The following is a 12686-nucleotide window of genomic DNA, read 5'->3' on the forward strand; positions in this document are numbered from 1 at the left end:
AAATGTTGTAAAATATATTACATTTAATTACTTTAATATTATATATATATATATATATATATATATATATATATATATATATATATATATATATATATATATATATAAAATATTATTTATTTTATTTTTATTATTTTTCATAACAATATAATTAATGTATACATGTTTAAATTAAATTGATTTTCATAATATAACCACTTTATTTGTGTAACAAATGTTCCATTGTTGCAATTACATCCCAGGAAACCTCTTTAAGGTATGAGAGGGACATTTTCTTTAAACAATGCACAAACTGCTTTCACCCTACAGAATACAAATGTGCTAATATTTTAGGATTTATTGGTATTTACAGCTGATTTCTATTGTTGCAAAGCAGAGGGACAACATTTGCCACCGCAAACGAAGAATGACCCTTTTAAGACTTTGTAAAGGCCTCGGTTTTTACAGGTTTTATATTTTTAAAAGCCTCAGTAGGTAAAGGTATCAGCACAAATCTAAACAAACCAAAAATCACAAGTTAATCTTAAAAGAACTGTTGAAAACTCTAAAGAATGGTTGAATCTGGAAGCATCTTTGAAAGTCTAAGCTGGGTTTGACCATCCTTACATTGCTTTATGAAATAAAATAAATGTAAAAGTAGATTCAAGTAGATTACATAATGAAAAAATCATAATCTCCATAAATAAAATACATGTAAGAATCACCTACTACTACCACCAATAGTAAAAATAATAATACATAAATAAAATAAAACCATACAAATTTATATGTACGCTCTGTGCTAAAAAAAAAAGAGCAGCTTTTATTTGATATATAAATACTTTTGAGTGATTATTTCTTATTTTAGGCCCATTTTATTCATAAAAACAGTCCGCAGATTTCTATATTAAAGGTACAAACTACATGTGGACTTTTTTGTTGCCACACACAGATCTGCTTTAAAGGGGAGGTGATGACGTCAGCGCGGGAATGAAGGACCCTTCTGGACCTTCGACTTTTTAATGAAAATATCTCCTCAGAACGCTTATTTGCACGAATTGTTGCTCTGAGGGGACATATTATCACACGAGCCGTTCACATAACCTCGTATGTGTCCCGAATACGATGGCGTCCGGCAAGAAATAGAGTTTTCAATTTAGTTTCAGTCTCTTCAGGCACATTTCTCGGGCACCCTTTTTGCGAGCAGTTCATCGTGGGAGCGTCGCGTCTCTTGTATCGGGAGGCGAAACCGGTAAGCACGAACTTAAAGGGGAAATGGGACACGAATATAACTGTGCCACAATGCATTAAGTGCGTGGAGAGCTATCTTACTTATTCCAGTAGGAGCCATAATCGGCGAAGTTTGCGTAAAGTGCATTAAATATTTTTTATTTTATATTATTGTTCTGTTGTGCACACTGCAATCATGGCGCGGGCGCTTTAAGGGTTAATTTTTTCCACCGCCGACATTTTTATGAACACTTCGGCTGGCCTACTCCTGTTAACCATATTATTTTATTGACTTGTTATACGTTTTGTTGTTAGAGAATACATACGCTATTGTATATATTATACGCGATTAAATGTGTTCGAGCTGCAGGGCTTGTAGTGATGAACGATTCGTCTACGAATTTGTCGAACGAGTCGGTTCTTTTTAATGACTCGTTCGAACCGATTCGCAAAGCGATTGTAAAGCATTAAACTGTGGGATAAGTTTATGTAAAAATTAAAGGTGCGTGATGTTCTTTAACCACAAATGACGTAAAATGGCACAATATGTTTTTATATATTAGTCAGTGTTAGGTTTAATGCATTACTAAGTAATTAATTACTGTAATTACTTTTTCATTGAAAAAAGTAAAGTAAGGGATTACTCTTTTTCAGTAACTTAATTGCAGTTACTTCTGATGTAATTGCGTTAAATACTGTATAGACTGTAGAACAATTCTATATAAAAATAATAGTGAATTGAAAATCGATATTTAACATCTAATGTTAAAATATGTTTTCTAATTTAACGCTGCCCCTTTAAATTCTTTGGTCAGTTCATGAATAATTTATGTGATTTTATATGATTTATTTGAAATAATTAAAAGAACAGTTTCATGTCTATCCTTGTATTTTTCATCTGGTCGAGGTTGATCAGGGTTTTAGAAAGTAATTAGTAATAAGTAATGCAATTACTGTTCAGAAAGAGTAATTAGTAATCTAATTACACTAGAAGATGAAATTAGTAGTTAGTAATTAATTACTGTAATTAAATTACTTTTTCATTGAGGAAAAAAGGTATTACTCGTAATTTTTCAGTAATTGAATTGCAGTTACTTCTGATGTAATTGCGTTAAATACTGTATAGACTATAGAACAATTCTATATAAAACAATAGTGAATTTACAATCGAAATGTAATGTCTAATGTTAAAATATACGTTTTCTAATATAACGCTGCCCCTTTAATTCTTTGCCCAGTTCATGAATAATTTATGTGATTTTATATGATTTATTTGAAAGAAATAAAGAACAGTTTCATGTCTGTCCTTGTATTTTTCATCTGGTCGAGGTTGATCAGGGTTTTAGAATGTAATAATAAATAATAGTAAAAAGTAATGTAATTACTTTTCAGAAATAGTAATTAGTACAGTAATCTAATTACGCTGTAGAAGATGTATTAGTAGTTAGTAATTAATTACTGTAATTAAATTACTTTTTCCTTGATAAAAAAGTAAGGGATTACTCTTAATTTTTCGTAATTTAATTACAGTTACTTCTGATGTAATTGCGTTAAATACTGTATAGACTGTAGAACAATTCTATATAAACAATAGTGAATTTAAAATCGAAATTTAATGTCTAACGTTAAAATATATGTTTTCTAATTTAACGCTGCCCCTTTAAATTCTTTGGCCAGTTCATGAATAATTTATGTGATTTTATATGATTTATTTGAAAGAATTAAAAGAACAGTTTCATGTCTATCCTTGTATTTTTCATCTGGTCGAGGTTGATCAGGGTTTTAGAAAGTAATTAGTAATAAGTAATGCAATTACTTTTCAGACAGAGTCATTAGTAATCTAATTACACTGTAGAAGATGTAATTAGTAGTTAGTAATTAATTACTTTTGTACAGTAACTTACCCAACACTGATATTAGTATATTAGATGATCCTTTTTGTAATTTTAGAGCAAACATGGAGTATGTCAGGGTGACTGCATCAAACTTGAAAATACATTACAATACCGTTTGATTGAAATGGGCCGTTCACATGAACCAAATCATTGAAATGAATCGGATAAGGACAGACAGCTCGCACCACATCAGTGCAGTTCGAACTATCAAATCCAAACACGCATTCACAACATCAGAATGCACTATGTAGCTAGTACCCAAGTTTTCCTCGCATAGAAATGCATTGAGTAAAATAGAGTCTCTTGATTATTGTGGAAAATAAAGTGTAAACAAAGAGCACAATGCATTACAATATTATACATGTTGTGTTGTGTATGTGGTTATAAGTGAATCAGAACAGGCTTTGAACAAAAATGATGTATTTACTACATTGGGATCACCTATGAACAGAATTGTTGAGTTATATTAGAAACTAGTGGTGTTGGATAAATATTTGGAGGGGGCAATAAAATGCTGCATTTTGTCGTGCATCTGAAACGATATCATAATTAGTTGCATATATTATTTGCTTGTTAAACTGTCACTTTTTGTGAACAAATGTAATGTTCATTTATCTCTCTTATCTCCCTCTTTCAGATTACCTGTACCATAGTGTGAAGTGGTGTGTTGTGTGTGAGGTTTTGGTTTTTTAAACATGTCGGTGCGGGAGTCTTTTAACCCAGAGAATTATGAACTGGACAAGAACTTCAGGCTAACGCGCTTCACAGAGCTCAAGGGCACAGGCTGCAAAGTTCCTCAAGATGTGCTGCAGAAACTTCTAGAATCACTGCAGGAAAACCATTATCAGGAGGATGAGCAGTTCCTGGGGGCGGTAATGCCCAGACTGGGTACATAACTGTACACACACATTATGGCTGGAAAGGATTTGAACCCTTTTGCACTTTGGGGGGATTTTATGCCATTTAGATCGTATATATACCTTTAAATAGATCAATTACACCATTAATTTGCATATGCAAATTAGGGTTACTGTAGATCAACTGGTAGAGCATGGTGCTTGCAATGCCAAGATCTGCCAAATGTGTAAATGTTACAATGTTTAAATTTTTTTTTGAATATGCAAATTTTGGTTTATTTCACTACAGTAAAAACCTACACTTTTATAAGTTGAAACATGAAGAAAATATGAGAATGTGTCATGTATTGTGGGTCGATTGCTGCCAAAAATTACATTAACTTACAAGTATAACCAGTAGATGGTTGCAGAGATCCACTAATTAATTCCTGGTTTTAACAAGATGAATTTGTGTGTGTTTGTGTGTTCTGCATTATGGCTTGAATTATTGATTTTACTTGACAGTTTAAAAAGAAATTGCTCTGTGTTATAGTCTAGCCCATTCATATCCTATGATCGGTCAAATTTGACTGCAAACAAGTGACAGAAAGTGCCTTTGTTTGTTGTTGTTATGTGGCCTAAACTCATCGAATCCAGTCCAATTTTTTTATGTGCATTCATATTGCAAAATGTAGGAAAAGTAACCAAGCCTACAGCCACTCAGATGAAATATACCATTTTAAAAACAAAACTACATTGATTTCGGTCAAAAATGACCAAAGAGTGCACAAGGGTTACGAGTGTAGCATTGTTCACCGTAGTCTGGCTACAGCACAACAAAGCTATTTTAAGCTCTGACATTATACAAAACTTCAGACAAACCTCAAGAACTTTTTCTCCATTTAAAAAAAAAAAAAAAACAGGCATCGGTATGGACACCTGTGTGATACCATTGAGACATGGGGGATTGTCACTCGTGCAAACCACAGACTATATCTACCCCATAGTAGATGACCCATATATGATGGTAAATACAAATATACCATAACAAAATGCATCAAAAACACCCGATTATATTATTGACTTGAATGCCTGATTGTTTTCCCGTGAATTCTCTTTCTCTACAGGGCAGAATTGCTTGTGCCAATGTGTTGAGTGACCTGTATGCCATGGGGGTCACAGAATGCGATAACATGCTGATGCTTCTTGGTGTCAGTAACAAGCTCACAGAGAAGGTGAGATACAGGCAAAAGTGTGTTAGTGCATATTCAGTGTGATGTAATGGGCATTCAAAACAACTCAACAACACTGTGTTTGAAGGAGCGTGATAAGGTCATGCCACTGATCATCCAGGGGTTTAAAGATGCTTCTGAGGAGGCCGGGACATCAATCACAGGTGGTCAGACGGTTCTAAACCCATGGATAGTCCTTGGGGGAGTGGCCACAACAGTGTGCCAACCTAACGAGTTCATCATGTAAGTATCTCTGATCTATTTTAAGTCTCATGTTATGGACTGTAGGCAGTCATTTTACATTACAAATTGGTTTAATAGGTTTGTTGATGCTCTATAAATCAATACGCCAATTCCTTTAATAAAGTGCATGCATGTTTATGCATATTCTAGGCCAGATAACGCAGTGCCAGGGGATGTGCTGGTTCTCACAAAGCCTCTGGGTACACAGGTGGCAGTAGCGGTTCACCAGTGGCTGGACATTGTAAGTTTTTTCATTTGTGATTTTATATTACAAACAGGGCTGGATGAATATAGAATAATAATACAAATGTCTGATTAATCGCAATCTTTATTTGAACGATGCCGAGATCAGTCTTTTACTCTGTGCGCAACCCTCGACAATGTGAGTAAATCACTTGCGTATGCGACTTAAATGTCTGTGATTCGCCACTGGCTGGTAAGTGTTCAGATTTCACTCCCCAGTGATTGAGCTGTGTAGTGGCGAAAAGTTTAGCATATAGATACTTTCACTGCATGTTGAGAGTAAAAGTTTGGTGTGACTCGTTCCGTGTTAATGTGTGTCCAAAGACGAGATCCACGCAATCCATTTATCATTAAATAATGTCTCTTTTAATATCCTTTCAGTTCTTTACTGTCAGTTGTTGATCAAAAACCAACAAAACAGAAATATACCCAAATTAATCAGATTTCGAATCGAATCAAGAGCTTGTGAGTTGGAATCAAATCAAATTGGGAAATCCGTATCACTACCTAGCCCTAATTGCAATCTATAACATGTTTCATTGGGGCTGAACTGAGTGTGATTGCTTGCTGTCTCTCTTTCTTTTTTTTAGCCAGAGAAATGGAATAAGATAAAGTTGGTAGTCACTCAGGAAGATGTTGAACTTGCCTATCAGGAGGCCATGTTGAATATGGCTCGACTCAACAGAACAGGTTGGTGGATGACACATCATATGGGTCACAAGCAACATAGGGGCGTACATATAAAGTGTAACTTATATTTCGTTTTTACGTATTATTTTTAACTCTGTCCAGGGGCCGGGCTGATGCACACCTTCAATGCACACGCAGCGACTGACATCACAGGGTTCGGGATCCTGGGTCACGCTCAGAACCTGGCACGTCAACAGCGAACAGAGGTGTCCTTCGTCATCCACAACTTGCCAGTTCTTGCCAAGATGGCTGCTGTCAGCAAAGCCTGCGGGAACATGTTTGGTCTAATGCACGGCACCTGCCCTGAGACCTCCGGTATATCATCCAATCTTTCTAATGGCAGCAAAGCAAATGTGTATTTTTTTCTTGTAATTTTAAAGGGTCCTTAATAAGCTCACATTTCACATTTGCACCCTGAAAGAAAGAAGCACATCAGGTTTAAAGAAAAAGTTCACCCAAAAATGAAAATCCTGTCATCATTTACTCACCCCCATGTGGTCCACCAGTGACAAGACATGCAAAAATGTATGATGATTGATGTCACAAGCTGGGTTTCCATCCACATATTTTTTATTTATTTCTTTGCAAAATTTTGGATATCACATAAAAAATGCTGGATGGAAACTGATGTTCAAATGATGGTGGATTTTGCCGATATCAATAACTAAGGTGGTAGAAAAGGTAGATAACTGATTTATCGGCCGATAGATTTATAAAATAAAATAAAACAAATCTAAAACAAATACAATCTCAACTGCAGTTTATTGTTCAAACAAAACCCCAATAAAAACCGGAAGAAAAAAAAAAGATTGGGTGCAGAATGTGGGACTTTTAACTGTAAATAAACCCAAAACACACGAGGGGCTCTTATTTTGAAATGACTGAGACTTGGCTTTGTTACAATGCTCTATATTTAAGTATTTACCAAATTATAGCCTATACAGTGCATTCAGAAAGTTTTCAGACCCCTTCATTTTTTCACATTTTGTTATGTTGCAGCCTTATGCTAAAATGCTTTAAATTATTTTTTTCACATGAATCTACACTCCATACCCCATAATGGCAAAGCAAAAACCAGATTTTTGATAACTTTGCAAATTTATTAAAAAGAAAAAACTGAAATATCACATTGACATAAGTATTCAGACCCTTTGCTGTGACACTTGAAATTTAGCTCAGGTGCATCCCATTTCTCTGGATCATCTTTGAGATGTTTCTACACTTTGATTGGAGTCCACCTGTGGCAAATTCAATTGATTGGACATGATTTGGAAAGGCACAAACCTGTCTATATAAGGTCTTACAGCTGAAAATGCATATCAGAGCAAAAACCGATCAAAGGAACAGCCTGCAGAGCTCAGAGACAAGACTGTGTCAAGGCACAGATCTGGGGAAGGCTACAAAAACATTTCATCTGCATTGAAAGTTCCCAAGAGCGCAGTGGCATACATAATTCTTAAATGGAAGAAGTTTGGAACAACCAGGACTCTTCCTAGAGCTGGTCGCTCAGCCAAACTGAGCAATCCGGGGAGAAGGGCCTTGGTAAGAGAGGAGACCAAGAACCCGATGGTCACTCTGGTTGAGCTCCAGAGATCATGTGTGGAGATGGGAGAAACTTGCAGAAGGACAACCATCACTGCAACACTCCACCGATCTGAGCTTTATGGCAGAGTGGCCAGACGGAAGCCTCTCCTCAGTGCAAGACACGTGAAAAAGCACCTAAAGGACTCTCAGACTGCGAGAAACAAGATTCTCTGGTCTGATGAAACGAAGATTGAACTGTTTGGCCTCAATTCCAAGCGTCATGTCTGGAGGAAACCAGGCACCGCTCATCACCTGCGCAATACCATCCCAACAGTGAAGCATGGTGGTGGTAGCATCATGCTGTGGGGGTGTTTTTCAGCGGCAGGGACTGGGGGACTGGTCAGGGATGAAGGAAAGCTGAACACAGCAAAATACAAAGATATCCTTAATGAAAACCTAGTCCAGAGCGCTCAGGACCTCAGACTGGGCTGAAGGTTCACCTTACAACAGGACAATGACCCTAAGCACATAGCTAAGACAATGCAAGAGTGGCTTAGGGACAACTCTGTGAATGTCCTTGAGTGGCCCAGCCAGAGCCCGGACTTGAACCCAATCGAACATCTCTGGAGAGACCTGAAACTGGCTGTCCACTGACGGTCCCCATCCAACCTGACAGAGCTTGAGAGGATCTGCGGAAAATCCCCAAATCCAGGTGTTGCAAAGCTTGTCGCATCATACCCAAAAAAAAGTCTTCAGGCTGTAATCGCTGCCAAAGGTGCTTCAACTAAATACTGAGTTAAGGGTCTGAATACTTATGTCAATGTGATATTTCAATTTTTTCTTTGTAATAAATTTGCAAAGTTATCAGAAATCTGGTTTATGCCTTGTCATTATGGGGTATGAGGTGTAGATTGATGTGGAAAAAAATAAATAAATATTTAAAGCATTTTAGCATAAGGCTGCAACAGAACAAAATGTGAAAAAATGAAGGGGTCTGAAAACTTCCTGAATGCACTGTATATTCACCAGATAAAGAGCTTTGTATATGTAGATATTTTACCACATGAGGTTTGAGGAGTATTTTTCTTTGCATGCCCTTGCTTCAGTTAAGAACATTTATCTAATCAAAATAACAAAACATGCACTGAAGTGAGGATAAAAATATTGATGAACATTGTCAATGATGAAAGATTTAGATACAGCAAATCCCCCAAAAACTATGGGCAACTACCGGCAAAGATTAATCGGTTAATCCGATTGGTCTGCCTCTGAATACAGAGTTCTTTCACAGAGAATATTATTGCTTGGCTTCTGAAATGTTGCTCGGGTTATTCTGAAATCCGGACACAAAACCTGTTGTCAAAATGATTGGCTACTATTACCTCGCAGAACTGTGTGACACACTTTCGCTCTCAGACATAAGGCATCTGGCGCTAAAAAGTTCATCAGAGCGTTTTGTCTGCGCTCTCTAAACCTTAAGTAATGACATTTTATAAAAGAGCCAAAGTGGCTTCAACTTCCAGTTACATTTCTATTTTGCACCAGTTTCCCAAGACGTAACCATTTTGTTTTTTAACACACATGGGATGGAAATGCTGCTTTATTTACAAATTTTTTAGGCAATATTCCAATTTAAATTCGTACCTGGAAACATAGCTTTTGACATCATACCTGGATGTGCCATGTTTAAATGGTTTTGAAGTTACTTAAAGGTCAAAACAGAATCTTAAACATGAATATGAATGAGGAAGAGCTTGCAGGCAAAATGGGCTGAGAGAACTTTATAATCGGTGTGTGTGCTCTTAATTTACACCCCATTCTCTTTCTCCATCCCTGTGTAGGAGGTTTGTTGATCTGTCTTCCACGGGAACAAGCAGCCCGCTTTTGCGCCGAAATCAAATCTCCCAAATACGGCGAAGGTCACCAGGCGTGGATCATCGGCATCGTAGAGAAAGGCAACCGCACGGCACGGATCATCGACAAACCCCGCATCATCGAAGTCGCACCGCAGGTGGCCACACAGAATGTCAACACCACCCCAGGAACCACATCTTAAACCTGACCCCATGACCCCTACGACAGCCCTGAACAGCTAGCGTGCTCTAGCCACACCTGAGAATATATCAACGCAATGATATATATTCAACGTCTGCCCACCCTGGCCTTGGGGCAGACTTTACCTGGACACGGTCATAAAGCAGAAGTGTTAAGAACACGTAACGAAGTAAAATCGATTGCCTTTTGTGTCTATAGTTTTCTGTTACATTAACTGAACATACACCTGATTGTAAGGCAGCTTCCAAGTAGAAAGTATAATTCTTATCTGATACTGTCGATGACTTCCAAATTGTTTCTGCTCATCCTCTGTCCCACAGATAAAAGAATCATCTGCCGTTTCAGACATTTAGACATGATGTGTTTTAGCCGTTCCAGTATGCAGTAGTTCTAATTGTAATCCATGCCTTTAAAAATAGTTGAAGTGATGCGGGAGATTCTCTCTGGAATCTAAACGGGATTGCTTTTTCTTTTCTTTTTTTTCACTTTTGTATATCCCTTATGCATCGGATAAAATAAATAACCCCTTTCGCTGTTTGGTGGCAACATAGTTGGATGGAAGGAATCCAAGAAAATACCTCTCTAAATAAACAGCAAATGCACCAGTCTTTGATGTTTTATAGAGAATGTGCTAAAAAATGGAAATGCAGTTTATACAGAATGATACTGTTTTACATGACCATCATTAGTTATGTTCTGTTACAGCTGGTTTTTATATTCTGTACAAAAGTCATACTTTTCTCTCTCTCTCATATTTGCTCATCGTTATGTATATGCATTGAAGCCCCTCCAATAAATGTAAGATCTTTTTTTAATTTCACGAAATTGTGCGTATCTTATTGTGAGTGATGGATGCACAGATACGTACACACAGTAAAATGTTCATCTTTAAGAGTTCCCTTTTAATTAAATACAGAATGCAACATTTTTAAAACAGTATGGACATATGAAATATTTACAGTCACTTGATAAAGACCACAGACGCCAAATACTCGGTATTTACAATTAAATACATGACAAATTCAGCAACAACATCACTACAGTGTCTAAGTGCACAGATGCCAGTTTCATTAAGGAAATGAGTGTTTTTACATGTTTGCGTTCTTAATAACGTGTATTGTGTAATATTTACTTTACACCAGCTTTATGGTTGCATAATACTTGCTTTATGAGGTGTTTGATTACAATTGTTTTATGACTAGTGCTTTCCATGGGCCAACTTTAAAGCTGAAGCTTCCTGTTTTTTGTTGAAGTCACATTTTGTTCTCTTTTTGGTTGAATAGAGCTCTTATATCCAGCATGGCCTGCTTGATGTTCTGCCCAAAGCGAAACGAGTCCTATGAACACAGACAAAAACAGATGAGAACAGAATAATTTTTGCTATTTTAACAACACACTTGAAGAGGCTTGTGCTATATAAAATGCTTTGAAAAATCCTTTGTCCCCATCATCTACTATACCAGTTCTATGTCATTTAATGTTACTTTTTCCAGGTTGAGCATTAGTGCAAGTTCTGACAAATCTGTAAAAAAACAATTAAATAATGAATAATATAAATAATTTAAAACAAGGGCGTAGGTTAGGTTTGAAAGTTGGTAGGGACATTACAAGGAGGATAATATTTAAAATGCTGGTATTAAGGAAATGCGAGAACGTTAGCATGGCAATATAGGCAAAATAGCATTATTTTACCATTTCTTGGGCCCACCACAATATATTAGCCTGTTTTTTTTTTTTCTCTGGAGAATAAACAGGTTTAGAACTGACCACTATAGGGCTGCATGATATGAAAGAAAATGTTATATGTAATATGTGAAAGGCTTTGTTGAAAAACAATGATTTAATGGTATTGATTAATGACATATGTCAAATATCGGACCTGTAAAGTGTACAATATATCCAATTCAGTTGTCTCTCAGTATAGATCTAGCCAGTGCAAGTAAACCTACTGTGATATCTAAGGGATATTACAATAGTGACATGTCAATGTAAAACGTACAATCCACGCATTAAACACAGGGTGGGCTAAATTAAATAGCTTTACATATGCAAAATGTACATTCTCAAGTATTATGACAACTTTTAATCTGAGTTGTGAAGAACTGGAGCATTGACACCACGGGTTTACATTGTTAGCCCACTCTTCTGCTTATCCATTACTCCTGTTGCTCTACACTGCCACAGTAACTCTTGATCTCATATTGCCACCCAAAAGTTCAGTAATCTGTGCACGTTGCTACTACAGGCCATCTTAATAACCCTGCACACTCTAAACCACCCCACTTACGCCTATAGACAGCTTCCAAGCCATGTCACAGTCTGTCCATTCCTAAAGAGATGCCGCTTCTACCGGCCATAAGTGCAGAATCCATTGTGCCGCATGCAACACTCAGGTACGTATGTCTTATTTTTTACTGTGGACAGAAGACAAGCCTCTAGAACCCATAAAGTCCACCATGATGGATTTTCCTGTACAATACAAATTTGTCCAAAACTCGTCCTGAACCATAGCTCCAATTGACTTGAAACTCGGTATGTATGTGTAGGATACATGCCTTTCAATTTGATATTTAGCAAAAATGAATACAATACAAAATGGCTGAAAGGTGCGCATTTATGTAAATGTCCACATTGTCTCAATATACATATGTCCATAAATCTAATGCCATTTTGACTAATGTTTTTTCAAACCTAACAGGCTTCAAGATGACATCACTCTGAAGTACTGTGCAAAATTTCACCTTGATATGTCAAAAGAC

The 12686-nt window shown here is 36.6% G+C and overlaps 2 protein-coding genes across 3 annotated transcripts in view; one reads left to right on the forward strand and one right to left on the reverse strand.

The window, feature by feature from the left end:
• Positions 1-988: 988 nt before the first annotated feature.
• sephs1 (selenophosphate synthetase 1) lies at positions 989-10740 on the forward strand. The gene is made up of 9 exons (XM_051724029.1): positions 989-1231; positions 3742-3992; positions 4864-4967; positions 5068-5175; positions 5261-5415; positions 5566-5656; positions 6249-6348; positions 6451-6663; positions 9714-10740. Exons 2-9 carry the CDS (start codon positions 3800-3802, stop codon positions 9926-9928), a joined length of 1179 nt encoding a protein of 392 aa, XP_051579989.1. The 5' UTR covers positions 989-1231; positions 3742-3799; the 3' UTR covers positions 9929-10740.
• A 68-nt stretch (positions 10741-10808) lies between these two features.
• The window catches only part of LOC127455876 (carnitine O-palmitoyltransferase 1, liver isoform-like), a 37119-nt gene continuing 35241 nt past the window's right edge, over positions 10809-12686 (reverse strand). Inside the window, exon 19 of one of the 2 annotated variants that reach the window (XM_051724025.1) lies at positions 10809-11264. In XM_051724025.1, coding sequence (XP_051579985.1) covers positions 11181-11264 — 84 coding nt within the window. In that variant the 3' untranslated portion in view covers positions 10809-11180. The remainder of the gene's footprint in view (positions 11265-12686) is intronic. The other variant, XR_007899748.1, reaches the window with a different exon arrangement.

Source organism: Myxocyprinus asiaticus, chromosome 18 (genome assembly GCF_019703515.2).
Source record: "Myxocyprinus asiaticus isolate MX2 ecotype Aquarium Trade chromosome 18, UBuf_Myxa_2, whole genome shotgun sequence".
In the NCBI taxonomy this organism is placed as follows: Eukaryota; Metazoa; Chordata; class Actinopteri; order Cypriniformes; family Catostomidae; genus Myxocyprinus; species Myxocyprinus asiaticus.